General features: G+C 39.1%; 1 protein-coding gene across 1 annotated transcript in view; it reads left to right on the forward strand.

The window, feature by feature from the left end:
* Positions 1-5526: 5526 nt before the first annotated feature.
* Positions 5527-20729, forward strand: part of LOC140716058 (regulator of G-protein signaling 22-like) — a 54674-nt gene continuing 39471 nt past the window's right edge. Inside the window, exons 1-4 of the mRNA XM_073029008.1 lie at positions 5527-5583; positions 9066-9241; positions 10883-11045; positions 12474-12632. Coding sequence (XP_072885109.1) covers positions 5527-5583; positions 9066-9241; positions 10883-11045; positions 12474-12632 — 555 coding nt within the window. The remainder of the gene's footprint in view (positions 5584-9065; positions 9242-10882; positions 11046-12473; positions 12633-20729) is intronic.

The following is a 20729-nucleotide window of genomic DNA, read 5'->3' on the forward strand; positions in this document are numbered from 1 at the left end:
TGGACCATTGATAAAGGAAGGGAAAAGAGTTTTTTTTTATCCAGACATAAGTTACGATCTTCTGAAGAGGCGGAAGGAATTTAATCCAGTGAAAAAATCTTTATGGGAAAAGGGCTATAAATTTTTATTGAGCTACCCAGCAAAATTGAAAATTTTCCTGGATAACGGAGAAAGAAGATTTTTCGTTGACTACCGGAAAGCGGAGAAATTTATACAAGAATTACCTGATGTCCACGAAGAGAAGTAAAGAATTACAGAAATGAAATGGACTAATGATGAAGATTGAAACAAGGTTGGACTTGACGGACATTTATAAGAAAAAAAATAGTCGAGGAGTATTAATTGGGAGTAGAGACATTAATTATTTGCTTTTTTTTCTTCACTAATATATTTTCTTTTTTTTTGTGGGGGGAGCTGGAGGAGCTCCTGATCGATGGCTGCGAGTTTCACGTGTACAATCATGGCGATTGCCATGACCCGTAAAATGGGGGGGGGGGGTAATGTTGTGTTCTTTTTATTCGCAACATTAGTGGGGGGTATTTTTTTTCTTATATATTAGTTATCTTTCTTCTATTTTTCTTCTTTTTTGCCTGGATGGTTGGGGAGAGACTCATAGCAACATGGAGAATTTTAAAGAGTTCCCAAGGTATTATAAATGATTAATTTACTTAATTTTTTAAGTTTTAATGTTAATGGAATTAATGGACCTGTGAAAAGAAAAAGAGTTTTAACATATATTAAGAAAATGAAAGGAGATATAGCTTTTTTTTACAAGAAACACATTTAACAGAAACAGAACATAAGAAATTAAAGAGAGATTGGATTGGAAATGTCATTGCAGCTTCATTTAATTCAAAATCGAGAGGAGTTGCAATTTTGGTTAATAAATCTTTACCAATTAAAATACAAAATGTAATAATTGATTCTGTGGGAAGATATGTGATTATACATTGTCAAATTTTTTCAGAATTATGGACTTTTATGAACATTTATGCACCAAATGAAAATGATGCAAAATTCATACAAGAAGTTTTTTTGAACTTGGCTGATGCACATGATAAAATATTAATAGGTGGAGATTTTAATTTTTGTTTAGATCCAATTTTGGATAGGTCAACTAAAGTTGCTACAAAATCAAAAGTAATAAAACTAACTTTATCATGAATGAAAGATTTAAACCTGATTGATATATGGAGAAAAATTAATCCAAGAGAAAGAGTTTATTCATTTTATTCAAATAGACATAAAACTTACTCAAGGATTGATATTTTTTTATTATCAAAAAATATTCAAGATAGAGTGAAAAGTGTGGGATATAAAGCAAGAATACTGTCAGATCATTCCCCCTTGATAATGACAATGATAATGATGGATAAGGAGGAATCGATCTATAGATGGAGATTTAATTCAATTTAATTAAAACGTCAAGATTTTTGTGATTTTATGAAAAAACAAATTCAATTTTTTTTGGATACAACTTTACATTCAGTTGAGGATAAAATTGTATTATGGGAAGTGATGAAAGCATATTTAAAGGGTCAGCTTATAAGTTATACATCTAAAATTAAGAAGGAATATACAGCAGAAATAGATCAATTGGAAAAAGATATAAAGTTAGAAAAAGAATTTCAAAGATATATGACAGAAGAAAAACAAAGACAACTTGTTAATAAAAAACTACAATATAATACACTCCAGACATATCGTACAGAAAAAGTAATTATGAGAACTAAACAGAAATATTACGAATTAGGTGAAAGATCACATAAAATTCTTGCTTGGCAGTTGAAAACAGAACAGGCTTCTAAAACAATAAATGCAATTAGAACAAGTGTAAATAAGGTTACTTATAAACCTTTAGAAATTAATGAAACTTTAAAATTTTTTTATACTGAACTATATCAATCAGAATCACAAAATAAGATTGCTGAGATAGATAAATTTTTATCACAAATAACCCTTCCAAAATTAAATTTGGAAGAACAGAAATGATTAGATATGCCCTTTACATTAAAAGAGGTTGAAGAAGCTTTAGGATCACTTCAGAGTAATAAATCCCCAGGAGAAGATGGTTTTCCTCCTGAATTTTATAAAAAATTTGAAGATTTATTAATTCCTCCTTTTATGGAATTAATATACCAAGTGGAAAAAATGCATAAACTCCCACAATCTTTTTTAACAGCGATCATAACTGTATTGCCAAAAAAAGATAGAGATCCTTTAAAACCAACATCATATAGGCCTATTTCTTTGTTGAATACAGATTATAAAATACTAGCAAAAATTTTATCTAATAGAATATCTAAATATTTACCAACATTAATACATATGGATCAAACAGGTTTTATTAAAAACAATCAATGGATAATATAACCCGGTTACTTAGTATAATTCGTTTGGCACAAAAAAGAGAGGAAATGAGTGTGGCAGTTGCTTTGGATGCAGAAAAAGCATTTGATAGATTGGAATGGGATTTTTTATTTAAGGTGTTGGAAAAATATGAGTTAGGAAAATCTTTTATTCAATGGATTAAAACTTTAAATACTAATCCTCAAGCTAAAGTAGTTACAAATGGTCAGATTTCAACACCATTTTGTTTAACGAGGTCAACTAGACAAGGCTGCCCATTATCACCTGCTTTATTTGTATTGGCAATAGAACCATTAGCTGAATTAATTAGAACAGATCCAGACATTGGGAGCTTTAGAGTTAATCAAGAAGAATATAAGATTAATTTATTTGCTGATGATGTTTTGATTTATTTAACAAACCCATTGCAATCTTTGCAAAGATTATCTTTTAGATTGGAAGAATATGGGAAAGTATCAGGGTATAAAGTAAATTGGGATAAAAGTGAAATTTTACCCCTTACCAAAGGAAATTATAATCAATGTCGATTAGAAACTCAATTTCAATGGTCAATAAATGGGATAAAATATTTAGGTATTAGAGTTGATAATGATGTAAAAAATTTATATAAACAAAATTATTTGCTATTATTAAAAAAAATAAAAGAGGATCTTGATAAATGGATGATGTTACCAATAACATTAATAGGTAGAGTTAATGTTGTAAAAATGAATATATTTCCTAGATTGCAATATTTATTCCAAACTTTACCAATACAATTGCCTCAGAAGTTTTTTCAAGAACTGAATAAATATGTAAGGAAATTTCTTTGGAAAGGAAAGATGTCAAGAATATCATTGGAAAAATTGACATGTAAATTTGATTTAGGAGGGTTACAACTTCCAAATTTTAAGAATTATTATAAAGCAAATCAGCTTAGATTTATTGTGTCTTTTTTTGATGAAGAAAAACCGGCATGGATTAGAATAGAATTAGATAAGATAGGAGAAAACATACCAGAAGATTTTATATATAAATGGGAATACAAATGGATAAGGGAAAAAAAAGAATCTCCTATATTAAGACACTTGATTAATTTATGGAATAAGGTAAATATGGACGATGAGATAAAGAAATCTTTATTAGCAAAAAGAACTTTAATTCAAAATAGGCTTATTTCTTTTATAATGGATAATAAACTTTTACATAATTGGTTCCAAAAGGGGATTAAATATATAGGTGATTGTTTTGAAGGAGGTATATTGATGTCGTTTGATCAATTAAAAAATAAATATAAAATATCAAATAACACTCTTTTCTGTTATTTTCAATTAAAAGCTTATTTACGAGAAAGGCTGGGTCAAACAATGTTGATGCCAAAACCTAGTGAAATAGAAATATTAATTCAGAAAGGAAAAGTTAAAAAATTTACATCTTGTATGTATAATTTGATTCAAAAACAGACAATTAAATCAGGAATTCATAAATCAAGACAAAAATGGGAATCTGATTTGAATGTTAAAATTGATGGAAAAAACTGGTCAAGATTATGTTCTGATAGTATGAGAAATACAATAAATGTTCGACTTAGATTAACACAATATAATTTTTTACATCAATTATATATAACACCACAGAAAATAAATAGATTAAATTCAAATATGTTTGACCAATGTTTCTGATGTAATCAAGAAATTGGTACTTTTTTACATTCTACTTGGTCTTGTTTTAAAATTCAACCATTTTGGATAAATCTAAGACTTTTATTGGAACAAATTACTGGAGTACAACTCCCACATAGTCCAGTATTATTTTTATTAGGAGATATTGAAGGGACCATACCGAAACTTAAATTGAATAAGTATCAGAAAAAAATTATAAAAATTGCATTGGCAGTAGCCAAAAAAGTTATTGCAGTTACTTGGAAATCTGATTTATATTTAACTATGGATCGTTGGAATAATGAAATACATAGTTGTATTCCACTTGAAAGAATTACATACAATCTAAGAAATGAATATGATATATATTTGAAAATTTGGTTCCCATACTTACAAAAGATAGGATTAAATACATAGGTCCTTTGAAGATAAAATTATAAAGTAATTGGGGAAAGTAAAAATAAATATTAAAATTATTTTGAACTCCATGGAGCATGTGGGGATCCTCCGATATCCAGGCAATCTTTCTCTTCTTTCCTTTTTTTCTTTCTTTAGACAAGGGTTAAGGGGGGGGGAGGGTTAAGGGGAAGGGGGAGGGTTAAGGGGAAGGGGGAGGGTTAATATTATTTTTCTTACTATTTTATTATCACATTTATTCTTTGTAATTTTCTAAAATTTAATAAATAAATAATTTTTTTAAAAAAAGAAAGAAAGAAAAACAGAGGGCTATGGGTAAGCCTAGGTAGTTCTAAGGTAAGGACATGTTCGGCACAGCTTTGTGGGTCAAAGGGCCTGTATTGTGCTGTAGGTTTTCTATGTTTCTAAATCTGTTTCAACATTCTATCATATTATCCCTCTCAACCCCATTCTCTTGCCTTCTCTCTAACCTTTGATGCCCTGACTAATCAAGAACTTACCAACCTCCACTTTAAATATACCCAATTGACTTAGTTTCCACATCCATCTGTGGCAATGAATTCCACAGATTCACCACCCTATTCTGAGGCTGTGCCCTCTGGCTCCAAATTTCCCCTCTATAGGACACATCCTCTCCTCATCCACTCTATCTAGGCCTTTCAGTATTTGTTAGGTTTCAATGAGATTCCCCCTCATTTTTCCTAAACTCCACCAAGCACAGGCCCAGAGCCATCAAACACTCCTCATACATTAACCCTTTCATTCCCAGGATCATTCTCCTGAACTTCCACTAGACCTTTGCCAATGCCAGCACATTTTCTAAGATAAAGGGACCCAAAATTGATCAGAGTACCGACAGTGTGGTCTGGCCAATGCCTTATAAAGCCACAACATTATATTGTTATTAATTATCGTTAATATTTTCTGTGGAAAAATAGCGGACTGTTCTTGTAAGAATGCCCTGATTCAGGCATTTTGTAGGCATTAATAAACTCAGGGGTACCAGGGACTGACTTTGTTAATGAATGGGGTTATTGCAGGAAATAGGTGCTAAAGTAGAAATTCAGTCATGAATAGTGGAGAGAGTACAAGAGCCAAAATGGCTTTCTCCAGTTTTGTAGTTCTTATGTTCATCTTGAATCCACAGAAGCTCAAGGTAAGTTGTTCTGGTAAGATTACCAGAATCAGATTTATTATCACTAAGATACCCTCAGTGGTCACTTTATTAGGAATCTTGAATACTAATAAAGTGGCTATTCAGTGTATGTCCGTGGTCTTCTGTTGCTGTAGCTTCAAGGTTCAACATGTTGTGCATTCAGAGATGCTCTTCTGCACACCACTGTTGGTTAGTTGAGATACTGTCACCTTTCTGTCAGCTTGAATCAATCCAGTCATTCTCCTCTGAGCTCTCTGATTAACAGGCTGTTTACACCCTCAGAACTATCACTCACTGGATATTTTTTGTTTCTCACATCATTCTCTGTAAACTTCCAACCTTTTATGTCCCATTGACCCCTACCGTGGACCCCATGTTGGGAACCCCTGCCAGAGAGACCATGTACGTGAAAACCCCAGGAGATCAGCTGTTCTGAGATCCTCAAATCAGCTCATCTGGAATCAACAATCATTCCACAATCAAAGTCACTTAAATCGCAAACAAGAGAAAATCTGCAGATGCTGGAAATCCAAGCAACACACACAAAATGCTGGAGGAACTCAGCAGGCCAGGCAGCATCTACAGAAAAGAGTACAGTCGATGTTTTGGGCCGAGACCCTTCAGCAAGACTGGAGATAAAAGGATGAGGAGTCAGAGTTAGAAGGACACTTCTATCTTATGTGTGCTATGTGTGCCTTGTGCTGTGTGTGACTGTTGGTACTGTGTGTTTTGCATCTTGGCCCCAGAGTAACGCTGTTTTGTTTGGTTGTATTCGTGGGTATTCATGTATAGATGAATTAAACTTGAACTTGAACTCCATGGCCTGATTGTTGCAGGACAATAATTAATAAATAAGCAAATGATACTGAGAAAATAAGCCCTTTAACGTCAGTCTTCAGGTTGTAGAATCAGTTGAGTGTTAAGACAAGTGAAGTTATCCACACTGGTTCAGGAGCCTGATTATTGAAGGGCAATAACTATTGCAGAACTTGGACTTGAACCTGAACTAGACCAGAGTGCTAATCTGTGCCAACACAAGCACAGCATTTAGAGTGCACTGGTGTTCTTAAAGCTGAGATTTCAATCTGGTACAAGTGTTATGACTGACTAACCAGAAGCTGTGACTGGGAATATTGAGGTCTTCTGTAGATCTGCTTGTCGGCGTGCTCAGTGGTGTAGAGAGCTTCTCCTGTGACGGACTGGGCTGTATCTACCACTCATTGTCGGCTTTTCCAAAATAGTTTTAATTTCTTTTATATATTTTTTTCTGTTTAGATGAATTAAGATCTAACATTACTAATGGTTAATAGTTCTTGTATGTCAGAGATACAATAAATATGGTCATTAATACACTTGACAATTAAGGCAACCGAAGATTCAGATTTTAGCCAGATTTATTTATCACATGTAAATCGAAGACTACAGTGAAAAGCGTCATTTGTGTGAACAACCAACACAACCTGAGGATGTGCTGGGGGCGGTCACACATTCTGGAGCCAACGTAACATGAACACAATGTTTGGCAGTGTGGTGAACTACATATACCTGTCTGGACATGCCCCCTGCTGACTGCTCCTGTGGCTCCTCCCACAGACCCCGGTATAAAGGCGATTGAGGCCTGAGCCCGGCTCTCATTCTCCAGGATGTAGTATGGTGGTCAACTACTGCTTGTTCTTTCTTCCAGTCAATAAAAGCCGATATCTCGACTTCATGTCTCGGAGAGAGTTATTGATGGTGCATCAGGCAGAACAACACAGAACACAACAGACAACAAAACTACAAAAGCAAAACAAACCCCATTCCTCCTACACACACACACACACACACACACACACACACCCCCCCCCCCCACCACCCTTCCCTTCAAATCCTGGACAGGCCTCTTGCCTCCAGATATGGAGATAAAGGCTCTATTGACTGTTGGGGTTTATTTTGGTCTCACACATGTAAAAGGGTTTGCTGCCTTGTTAAACCTCTGCAAGATTACATCATTGTTTGCATATGGGTTAAGGTAGAAGCTTTCATGCACCTCACCGTGCGTGAATGGTGATCTACTCTCCACAAGCTTCAAGCCAAGACTTCTGCTTTTATTTGGGTTGAGAGGAGGTAGAAACTGGAATTAGAAAGCATTACATAATGGTATTTATAAAAGCAAGCATTTGCTGTTGAAATTACACCAGATGCATTGTCTGTGCCTAGCACTATTTGGGCTTCTGGCAGCAAGTGACACACCATCCTGACCTCACCTTGGACAAGAGTTTTGCAAGTGGAACTCCCAAATGAGAGTTAGCAACAGAGTTGTGCACTTCATGGAGTAGCTCTTCCATTACAGTGGCTTCAATAACAGTTGGACTCAAGTGTGGCCTATTGTGTTTTGCCTCGTTCCATGTTGTCACACACAATGTCAGACCCAATTTCCCCTCGAGATCGATAAAGTATGCCTGTCTGTCTGTATTAGCCAATCTACAGTTTGCCAGTGCTACAGCAGGGGCTAATGCTGCCTGCTCATGTTTGTAGACAATTAGATTCACCAAGAACCTGTGGCTGCAATATGTTGAGTTAACTGTTTATGGATGAGCCAGACTGACGACAGTACAGATGTCCAAATTATCCGAGATGCAAGAATTACATCTCAAGAGACCCAGCTCGTCCCAGACCTAGATCTGTCTTTTGCCTAAAGAAACAAACAAGAAAATCCCTAATCCAAAATGTGGAGGAGTCAACCAAGTTGAAGTAAAAGGTGAGCTTTCCCTTGAATGACACTCGGTAGTCATCCTCTACCTATTAAAGTGGTCACTGACTATATGCTTGTGGTCTTCTGCTGCTGTGGCCCATACCCATGGTCAAGAGGTTCAGTTGTTGTTCAGACCAAACAACAACTGAACCTCTTGACCATGTCTGCATGCTTTTGTGCATTGAGTTGTTGCCATGTGATTGACTGATTAGGTATCGCATTAATAGGCGTACAGGTGTACCCAATAAAATGGCCGCTGAGTGTGTCTTTCCAGCCAATGAGAACCATGCCAGATGATTCCACTATTGAGTCTGATTCTTCATTCACCCAAAAACTGCCTACATCTGAATCGCCACATGTCCAACAAAGGTTTATACAGAACTGAAACACCATTGCTTCTATATATTAAACATCATCCCAAGGAAAACCTTTTGGACACAGCTAAAACAACATGAAAAATAAATTGTTCAATTTCACGTGATCGGTGAATGTACTTTGAGTGTGGTTTCCCCCAGAGCATTGCCATGCTAATGAAAATGTCAAATATTCCCCTTGCGAGTTTGGTGATTCCAGCAAATTATTCCCACAATTTCTTTCAGTCACAACTTATGTCCAGAGGTTTACATTATGACATTAAAACATTCAGATTGACAATTTGTTTCAGGTATGCCAGGAACTTTACAAGAGTTCTGTTGTTTTTGGTCACTGGCTGTATTCCCCGGTTTAACCTTGTTATTCCTTGTCCTAGGACTTCCCTTCTCCTGTCCGTTCAGCCAGTTACACGGTACCTCCAGAGGAACTTCAACGCTCAAGCTTTTGGCAGGCGGTTCCTGAGGAATTCCGTGATTACACATTTGAAGGACTGCTTCGGAATCGCTTGCTACTTGAGAACTTCCAGGAGTACCTCAAAGAGAACCTAGCGGGGTAAGTGGCCAGGGCTCTTTCCATGATGAAGAGACACCCACAAAGGAAGGCTGCACAATGTAATATTTTCTATGTGGGTTTCAGAATTTTGTGCTAACCACCCTTTCACATAGAGGAAACATAACTTTAGCTAATCTGGAACATCGTTGTACAAGATCAAGACATCTTCCTGCTCATCCTGATGCAAATCCCATCTGCCCAGTGAATCACATGCAAACTACTTGAGAAGTTGCATAGAACAGTATAGCACCGTATAAGCCCTGTAGACCACAATTCTGTGCCAACCTTTTAACCTGCTCTCAGATCACCACTTGGGAAAAGCCATGGCATATAAGCGTGCCGAGTAAAGCTGATCAATTGTACGTCAAAGAGCAGGGCAGTCAGTGCCTGTAGGTGCAAGTGAGGGGATGTCACGTCAGAGCACCGGTCAGCTGGGATGGGGAGGAATCAGAACCTTCAAGGTTAAGCGAAGGCCTCAGGTCATCGACAAGTTGTGACCAGGACAGAGTTGGTGGAAGTGATTGAGGACATCTACAAGAGGCAGTGGCTCAGGGAGGCAATATCCATCATCACGGACAACTACTATCCACACCATACCCTCTTCTCGATGCTGCCATCAAGCAGGTAATACAGGATCCTGAAGACCTCATTTTTCAACAACAGCTTCTTTGCCACTCACTCCAGGTTCTCGAATTGACTAACCCTAACACTACCTCAGACTATATTTCTTTTCTCTCTAAACTTGCACTAGTGCCATTCTCTGTATTTGTCATGCAAGCTATGTATAATTTATGTTAATATTAACTTCTGTTTGCCATGCTTGTAATGGACTAAACTATTGCTGCAAAAAGCTAATGGTCTTGGAATGTGTACTTGCTGTATTTATCTGTATGGCAATGGCAAACTTGAGGTCTGATGAGGGAGGAGGCTGTAGGATTTGGGACCAGTGAGGGAACTGTTGTGAGGGTACATGAGGCAGCTGTGACATCGAAATCTGTGGCCAGAGTTTGACCCAAACATCAGCTCCTGTTGCTGACTGTTCATTTACTACCCCCTGACATCTAACTGTCCCTTAACCCTAACCAGAACACTAAATCTCCACTTTGTCTCCAAAACCATCGCTACACATTTCCGAGTGTTTCAATGTGCACGTGATAAGTAGACGTGAATCTTGACACTATGATTATAACTGAAATGCTACTCTGTTATAAATACATTAGTAGCACTTTTTAATTTATTTTGATGTATTTACTGTATAATATCTATTATTAATTCTGATATAGTTTGTATTAACACAGTGCCGCTGACAAAAGTTAGAACATTTAAAAAAGGTGGCACAGTAGTGTAGAGGTTAGCGCAATCACTTTACAACGCCAGTGGTCACTGATCGGGCTCAAATTCCTGCCACTATCTGTAAGGATAGCACGTTCTACCTGTGACCATGTGGATTTCCTCCAGGTTCTCCAGTTTCCTCCCACATTCCAAAGATGCACAGGTTATGGTTGGCGAGGGGCAATCTATGTGGGCGACACTTGCAGGCTGCCCCCAGCACCATCCTCATTGATTTCATTTGATGCAAACTATACATTTCGATGTACGTGTGACAAACACAGCTAATCTTTAATCTTTCCTTTCCCACAGCATAGATCTCAATTGCTGGTTGGACATTGAGAAATATAGAAAGATACCCAAAGATGAGAAGGAAAATAAAGCTAACAAGTCCAAAGAGATTATCAAAAAATATCTGAATCATAAGTATTTCTTTGGACCGAGCAGTCCAGCAACAAAATCACAACAGGAGGAGGTAATGGTCTGAATATTTAATGCAAAGTTGAGTCTTCGTTTTGTGGTTTAGCATAGCTGAAAAGGGCAGCCTTCCCTCGTTGCCAAAGTTAGGATTTAAATTTAAGATTTTCTAACTTCCTCGACAGGTTCAAGGTAAATTTGTTATTAGTAAATACCAGTAAAAACCTGAATCAAGATATACCTCTCCCTTTCTCCCTCCCCACTTCTGAAAATCAAAGGTGGTGAAGCAATCAAAAATTAACATTTGAATGGTAGACACAAAGAAATTATTTCCTTTAAAATAATCTGGGCTAAACGTCAAATGACCTTTTTGGGACCTACATTAACAGTTTTCTGATAGAAAAGGTGTCAAAGGATGAAAAAAAATTGAAGATAAAATCAGCAATGAATGATAGAATTGGCTTGAATCATTAAATACAAGACCATAAGATATACGGTACTGTGCAAAAGTCTTAGGCACCATAGATTTTTTTTATATATGGAATGTCCTCCATAGAGTCCTGATCTCAACATCATTGAGGCTGTCTGGGATTACCTGGAGAGACAGAAGCAAGTGAGACAGCCAGAGTCTGCAGAACTGTGGCAAGTTCTCCAAGATGCTTGCAACAACCTACCAGCCAATTTTGTTCTAAAACAGCACGATATGTACCTAAGAGAATTGATGCAGTTTTAAAGGCACAGGCTGGTCACAACAGATATTGATTTGATTTAGGTTATTTTTCCTGTTCACTGCTCTTTACACCATTTTTTTTATTTCGAAGTTTTTCATTTAATTATTTTTGAAAGCATCTTCGCTTTACAGAATATTTTTATATGTGCTGAAGACCTCTACAAATTTCATTACACATGTGGTAATAATAAACCTGAATCAAGAACATAGCAGTTTCTACTTTAAGTATACCCAGTGTCTTGGCTGTCACAGATGTCTGTGGCAATGAATTCCACAGGTTCAGCACCCTCTGGCTAAAGAATCTTGTTTACATAAAATTATTTGCTTACTTAGTAGCAGTTTGAAGGATACACTTGCACATTTTCCTGCTTTAGAACAGAATCTTACCAAATGAATACACTATGATATATAACGATGAGTTAATTAAAATTATTCATTTATGGAAGCATTAAGAGGCAACTCATCTTTACTAAACAACTTTGAATAATTTATTGTATTTAAAGTGTTAGGGATGTAAATGGAGGGATAAATACACAGTTGACTCTTTCAATTTTAACATAAGAAATTCAAACACCAAACTGCCATAAATTCTGCCCCTTCCTTTCGATTCCCGATGAGGTGTCTCGGCTCAAAATGTCAACTGTTTATTCCTCTCCATAGATGCTGTTGAGTTGCTCCAGAATTCTGAGTGTGTTGCTCTGGATTTCCAGCATCTACAGAATCTCTGGTGCTTATAAATTTGTTTTTGTTTTCTAGGTGGTGATGCTGGCCGGAGGACGAGACAAGTTGCTACATGATCAGTTGTCTTTACTGGTTGGGACTGAGCTACAAAATTATGCAAAGGCACGCTTGGAAAGAAAGTGGCTGCCCAAATTCTTGGCTTCACCGGAGTTCCTTGAGAAGAACCACAAACAGGTACAGTAATCCTGGCTTGACCTTCTTCTTAAAGCAGGCTGTATCGAATGTAGAGCATTTGTAAACCTTTGCCAAACATGCAAATTAAACCTTTGTCATATTTGGCATGCATCACTTGCAACGATAAAGCATTATTGGAAGAACATTGTTGGAAGAAAAATTAATTATATAGGTGATCAGTTAACCAAAAAAAGTCGCGTGAACTATATGTGAGTTTGTAAAGTAAATTATTTATCTATCATGTGTACATCAAAACGTACAGTGAAAAGCATTGTTTGTATCAGCAACGAACAAAGTTCAGGGATATGCTGCAGGTAGCCATTAAGTTTCGCTGTGCTTCTGGTGCCACTTAGCATGCCAACAACTTCCTAACCCGTACCTCTTCGGAATGTGGGTGAAAACTGGAGCACGCGGAGGAAACCCACATGTTGATGGAGAGAATATACAAACTCCTTACAGGCTGCAGTGAAATTGACTCCAGGTCAGATTCAGATTCACTTATTTATCACATGTACATCGAAACATACAGTGAAATGCATCATCTGTGTTAACAACCAACACAACCTTCAAAGTCAAAGTAACATCCTTAGTAAAATCCTAAGGATATGCTGGGGGCAGCCCGGAAACATTACCACATATCCTATCGCCAACATAGCATCTTCTAAGATGGCGGTGTGTCCGTTTCAACAGGATCCTACCACTAAATGCATCTTTACTTTCCCACCCGCTTTCTGCAGAGATCACTCCTTCCATGATTTCCTCGTCCCTCCTGGCTGTCAGGTCAGCAAGAGCTGTTCTTTCCCGCACCATCAGGAAGGCAGAATGGGATTATTCACGACCATTTCTGTGACACCAGCGACACGAGATGCATGTAGCAAGGCATTCAGACAATGACAGAGTACAAATCCACCAGCGTGTCAACAATCATGACGCTTCTCTTCCTGATATGCTGAATGTCTTTTAGCTCAGTTTGACGCACAGAACGATGTGCTGGCAAGAAAGCTCACCCCCCCCCCTTCCCCCAAGGAGAAGGCATTCTGTCTCTCCACAGCTGATGTGAGAAAGACTCTAACCAGTGTCAACCCATGTAAAGCCACGGGACCTGATAGCATACCTGGTCAGTTAACTATGTATCCCAGTTATGAGGTTCTGATTGACATCTTCAACGTCTCTCTGAAACAGTCCACTATCATCCCAGATAGAAGAGAGCGACATTAACCTTTGTTAATGACAACCGTCCAGTGACACTGACCTCAACCATAATGAACTGCTTTGAGTGGCTGATTATAGATTGCATTAAATCCCATCTTCCTGCTAGATTGGACCCTTTCCAGTTTGCTTATCACTCAAATCGGTCCACTGATGATGCCATAACCTCTACACTCCACTCCATCCTGTCCCACCTGGAAAATGGCGTCTTATGTGCCAAGATATTGTTTATCAACTTTACCTCAGTGTTTAGTACAATCATCCCTCAGAAGCTGATTAAATTGAATTTCGGTTTGTTGTCATTTAGAAACCACAACTGCAATGCAGTTAAAAAATGAAGCAACGTTCCTCCAGAATGATATCACAAAAGCACACGACAAAACAGACTACACCAGAAGAAAATCCACATAACGTTTGGCAATCCCCAAATCCAGAGTTCAGAGAGGCTGCTGCATATTATTATCATGCTACCATTTTAGTGTGTTCCCCGGAAAGGAGCTCCAAAGCCACCAGACAAAACAAGACTACCCAGACACATCAAGTCAGGAGACCAACTCTACCACCCAACAAACCAAAAACTAAAGCTACAAGACCTACACAAAACCACATAGTTACAACAGTGCAAACAATACCATAATTGATTTAAAAAAAACAGATCATGGGCACAATAAAAATAGTCCAAAGATGTTAAACGATTGTAAGTTTGAGAGAAACCACCACACAGATTCCACAAGTCCTCAGGGTCCCGATAGACTCTTCATCCCACGCTGGTGACAGAAGGGAATACCCCAGCTATGGACTTCCATGGCGCCGCCGGACTCAGCCTCGCAGATGCAGCACACAATGAAAGCTCTGTCAAACTCAGCCTCACAGACGCAGCACACAGTGAAAGCATCCCGACCGCAGCGGACTCTGAGTCCATCGAACCTCCAAGCCTCCGACCATCCCCTCCGGCACAGCTTCTCTGAGCACCATCCTCTGCCAAGTGCACTACGATGCCCCCGCCAACGGCCATCGGCAATGCAACCCCGAGGACTGGGGGGCCTGTTCTTCCCAGCAGAGACCCAGACCTCACAACAGCAGCAGCAACAACAAAGAAGGCCTTCTTGGAGATTTCCAGATGTTCCTCCATGCTCCCAAGTCCATTTTTCATCAGATTAGGATTGCGCACGGCACCCCGCTTGACAAATAACAGATATCAACTCCGGAGAGGCCGCTGCAAACTGCATCGAGCTACCACCTTGAAGGAACAGCTGGTCACTCCTCACTGTACAGAAACAACTCCTCTGTGGAGAGGACAAGCTGTTGGGTAAACTGTCCTTGTTGGGTCTCAACACTTCTTTCTGTAACTGGATCGTAAACTTCTTGGCAGAATGGCCACAGTCAGTCCATGTTGGCAGAAACATTTGTAACTCCATTACAATGAGCAGCTGTGCCCTCAGGGCTGGGTGCTCAGCCCATTGCTGTTCACGATGCTGACACATGACTGTACTGCTAGATCCAGCACAAACTGAATCATCGAGTTCGCAAATGACGCAACAGTGTTTGGCCTCATCAACAACGATGAGGAGACAGCATCCAGAGAAGAGCTAGGGTAGCTGGTACAATGGTGTGAAGCACACCAACTTGAGTCTCACTGTGGACAAGACTAAAGAGATAATTGCAGACTTCAGGAAGGTGCAGGCTGGTCACTCCTCACTGTACAGAAACGGCTCCTCTGTGGAGAGAGTTAGGAGCTACGAGTTTATGGCAGTGTACATAATGGATAATCTTAACTGATCCCTCAACACCACCTCTTTAGTCAAGAAAGCACTGCAACGTTTCCACTTCCCGTGGAGATTGAGGCAAGCGAGGCTCCCTGCTCCACCATTCTAACCAATTTGTACAGGAGCACTATTGAGAGTGTCCTGACTGGCTGCATCACTGGTACCGGGATTGCAAAGCATCAAACCACAAGACCCTACAAAGGATTGTGAGGACTGCTGAGGGGGATTAACAGAGTCCCTATTCCACTCATCTAAGATACTTACCAGGAATGCTGCATATGCATTGCAAATGATCTCTCTCATCTGCTCAACAGTGTCTTTGACCCCCTACCATCTGACAGGAGGTACCATAGCATTAGGACAAGCACTGTTAGGATGCAAAACAGCTTCTTCCCCTAGGCTGTGAGATGACTGAACTCCCTGCCACCACATAGGTCTCACCACAAATGAAGCACCAGTAGTGTTATACTGTTTACTTCTTTACACGTGACGCAAATGTACTTTATTATTTGTGGCAATGTTATTTTATGTGTTGTGTGTGAGTTATACATACTGTGTTGTGCACCTTGGTTTGGAAGAAAGTTGTTTTGTTTGGCAATATCCATGTATGGTGCCTATAAGAAGTATTCAACCCCCTTGGAATTTCTCATGTTTTATTGTTTTACAACATTGAATCACAGGGGATTTAATTCAGATTTTTTTGACACTGATCAACAGACAAGACTCTTTTGCTTCAAAGTGAAAACAAATCTCTAAAAACTGGTCTAAATTTATTACAATTATTAAACACAAAATAATTGATCGCATAATTACTCACCCCCTTCAAATCAGTATTTAATAGATGCACCTTTGGTACCGATTACAGCCTTGAGTCTGTGTGGATAGATCTCTATCAGCTTTGCACATCAGGACACTGAAATTTTTCCCCATTCTTCTCTACAAAACTGCTCAAGTTCTGTCAGATTGCATGGGGATCATGAGTGAACAGCCCTTTTCAAGTCCAGTCACAAATTCTCAATCAAGTTGAGGTCTGGACTGTGACATGGCCACTCCAGGACATTAACTGTTGTTGTTTTTATGCTATTCCTGTGTAGCTTTGGCTTTATGCTTGGGGTCATTGTCTTGCTGGAAAACAAATCTTCTCCAAAGTCTCTTGCAGACTGTATCAGGTTTCCTTCCAGGATTTCCCTGTATTTTGCTGCATTCATTTTACCCTGTACCTTCCCAAGCCTTCCAGGGCCTGCTGCAGTGAAGCATCCCCACAGCATGATGCAGCCACCGTCATGCTTCATGGTAGGGATGGGTGTTTTCATGATTTGTGGTGTTATGCCAAGCATAGGGTTCAGTCAGATGGCTGAAAAGCTCACTTTTGGTCTCATCAGACCATAGAACCTTCTTTCAGTTGATGTCAGAGTCTCCCACTTGCCTTTTGCAAACTCTAGCCAAGATTTCATGAGAGTTTTTTTCAACAATGTCTTTCTCTTTGCCTCTCTGACTGTTATAGCACCTGGCTAACAGTTGTCTGCACAGCCTTTCCCATCTCAAATTTCTACAGAGCTTGTAACGCCCCCAGAGTTGACATGGGTCTCTTAGTGGCCTCCCTTGCCAGTCCCCTTCTAGCACAGTCACTCAGGTTTTGAGGACGGCCTGCTCTAGGCAGATTTACAGTTGTGCCATCTTCTTTCCATTTCTTGATGATTGACTTAACTGTATTCCAAAGGACATTCAGTGACTTGGACTTGTTCTTGTACCTATCTCCTGACTTCTGCTTTTCAATAATCTTTTTGTGGAATTGCTTGGAGTGTTCTTTTGTCTTCATGGTATAGTTTTTGCCAGGATACTGACTCACCAGCAGTTGGACTCTCCAGATACAGGTGTCTTTTTACTACAATCAATTTAAACACCTTGACTGCACACAGGTGATCTCCATTTAACTAATTATGTGATTTCTGAAACCAGTTGGCTGCACTAGTGATGAATAAGTGTGTCATATTAAAGGGGGTGAATACTTATGCAATCAATTATTTTGTGTTTTATATTTGTAATTAATTTAGATCACTTTGTAGAGATCTGCTTTCACTTTAACACGAAAGAGTCTTTTTTTTGGTAATCAGTGCCAAAAAAGCCAAATTAAATCCACTGTGATTCAATGTTGTAAAACAATAAAACATGGGATGAATGTTTTTTATAGGCACTATAATTACAATAGACTTAACATGAACTTGAACTTGATAGCATGCCCGCCATGCTTGGCAGAACAACACAGAACACAACAAAGCACAACATCCCAAGCAACAAAACAACAAGTACAAAGCAAGCCGCTTTCCTCCCTCCCACCCACCCACACACACATGGACAGCCCTCCAACCCTGGGCCTCTAGTCTCCAGTCTCCAACCTTTGGCCATCAAGCATTGCCTTCTGGACTTCCAATTGACTTTTGAGCTCCGACCTTCACTATCGTCTCCTCCCCACGGGACTAGCCGATGCTGGGGCACTGAACTCCAGTACAGCTGACTTACCAGCCCTCACATCTTCTGCTCACATGGACATCCGATGGAGGTATCGAACATAGACATGAAACTTTCAAATGTAAACAGCAAGTGCTGAAAATACTAAGCAGATCAGGCATTTCCCTATGGAGAAAGCAGAATTAACATTCATGTTAATTACTTTTCATTAGAATTCATACGCTAGAAAGACACTGACCTGAAATGTTAACTCACCTGCTTTCCCCACAGATGCTGGTTAAACATCACAATTTTTATTTCAGATATGTAGCATCACGATTTAATTTTTAAAATAACTGTTAAATTTACAATTGAGTAAGGAAAATCATATGTCTACTGTAGAAACTGTGCTTAGCAGTTAGCACAACGCTTTACAGCACCAGCAATCACTGACCACAGTTGAATTCTGCCACCGTCTGTCAGAAGTTTGTACATTCTCCCCGTGACCACGTGGGGTTGCTCCAGGTGCTTCTGTTTTCTCCTATATTCCAAAGACTTACAAGTTAGGGTTAGTAAATTGTGGTGATTCTATGTTGGTGCCAGTAGATTAGCAACACTTGCAGGCTGCCCCAGCACAATCCTTGCTGATTTAATTTGATTCAAACAATGCATTTCATTGTATGTTTCCATGCACAGGTGACAAATAAAGATAATCCTCCTTTAATATTTAAGTGGGATTGCACTGAAAAATAAAAGAGAAAATGGGTTTACATACAGAGGCATTTGGGTAAAACATTCAGCAAAGCATTCAGTAAGGAAAATACCTAGCTCTTATACCTGTGGCCAAAGTTGATTTTCCTCCCATAATGAATAAAGAAGAAGGTAAGTGATGTAAATACTTCATTGGGCCGGGCTGTACTAGGTGTATCAAATGTCGTATAGAGCTTCTGATTTACATTGTGGAATTCTAGCTGGATATTGGGGATAGGAACCTTGCTGATATTCATTGGGGCTAAGATTTTAATGCATATGTTATAATTTTATATGGAGAGTGAATTGTGATTGGTTCATTGATACAGTGGAGGTTAGTACTTCAAGTCAAGTCACTTTATTGTCATTTCGACCATAACTGCTGGTACAGTGCATAGTAAAAATGAGACAACGTTTTTCAGGACCATGGTGTTACATGACACAGTACAAAAACCAGACTGAACTACATAAAAAACAACACAGAGAAAAAAAAACCACACAACTACACTAGTCTACAGACCTACTCAGGACTGCATAAAGTGCACAAAACAGTGCAGGCATTACAATAAATAATAAACAGGACAATAGGGCAAGGTGTCAGTCCAGGCTCTGGGTATTAAGGAGTCTGATAGCTTGGGGGAAGAAACTGTTACATGGTCTGGCCGTGAGAGCCCAAATGCTTTGGTGCCTTTTCCCAGATGGCAGGAGGGAGAAGAGATTGTGTGAGGAGTGTGTGGGGTCCTTCATAATACTGTTTGCTTTGCGGATGCAGCGTGTAGTGTAAATGTCCGTGATAGCGGGAAGAGAATGATGATCTTCTCAGCTGACCTCACTATCCACTGCAGGGTCTTACGATCCAAGATGGTGCAATTTCCGAACCAGGCAGTGATGCAGCTGCTCAGGATGCTCTCAATACAACCCCTGTAGAATGTGATGAGGATGGGGGTGGGAGATGGACTTTCCTCCGCCTTTGCAGAAAGTAGAGACGCTGCTGGGCTTTCTTTGCTATGGAGCTGGTGTTGAGGGACCAAGTGAGATTCTCCGCCAGGTGAACACCAAGAAATTTGGTGCTCTTAACGATCTCTACCGAGGAGCCGTCGATGTTCAGCGGGGAGTGGTCGCTTGAATTGTAAGTGAGAAATTTGGAGGATTATCTTTCATGGCACATGTGATTGGATTAAGAAATGCACTTTGAGTCATGGAATTATAGAGCATGGAATGAGGCTTTTTGGCTTTACGTGCTGCCTTTCTAAGCTAGTCATTTTCTTTCTGTGAAGCAAGGGCAACAGCCACTTACGTAACTCTTTCAAAGAGCTGGTATAGACACTCTGGGCTGTATGTCCTCCTACTGTGACTACTCCAAGTGAAGTTCAAGTTTATTGTCATTTCAACCATATACATGTATACCGCCAAACAAAGCAACTTTCCTCCAGACCAAGGTGCACAACACAGTACACATTCCTCACACACAACACGTAGAGTAACATTAACACAAATAAATTAACAAATACTAGGTGTATTTATGAACTCTCTTCTCTCTGCTGCCATCAGGTAGAAGGGACAAGTGCCTCATACCTCACGCCACCGGGTTCAAGAGCAGTTACTACCCCTCAACCATCAGGCTCTTGAATAGAAGGGGGTAACTATGCTCACTTGCCCATCATTGAAATGTTCCCACAACCAATGATCTCACAATGATCTCATGTTCTCATTATTTTTTCCACAGTTTGTTCTCTTCTACACTCTGGTTGATCTTTCATTGATCCTGTATTGATTTGTTGAGTATGTCCACAGGAAAATGAATCCCAGGGTTGTACATGGTGAAACAGATGTACTTTGATACTGTAATAGAATTTACTTTGAACTTTGACACGAGTCAAAAAGTAAACAATAAAATGCTACGAGCGCTTCATACATGATGAGA

The sequence above is a fragment of the Hemitrygon akajei genome, chromosome 1 (assembly GCF_048418815.1).
Source record: "Hemitrygon akajei chromosome 1, sHemAka1.3, whole genome shotgun sequence".
Classification (NCBI taxonomy): Eukaryota; Metazoa; Chordata; class Chondrichthyes; order Myliobatiformes; family Dasyatidae; genus Hemitrygon; species Hemitrygon akajei.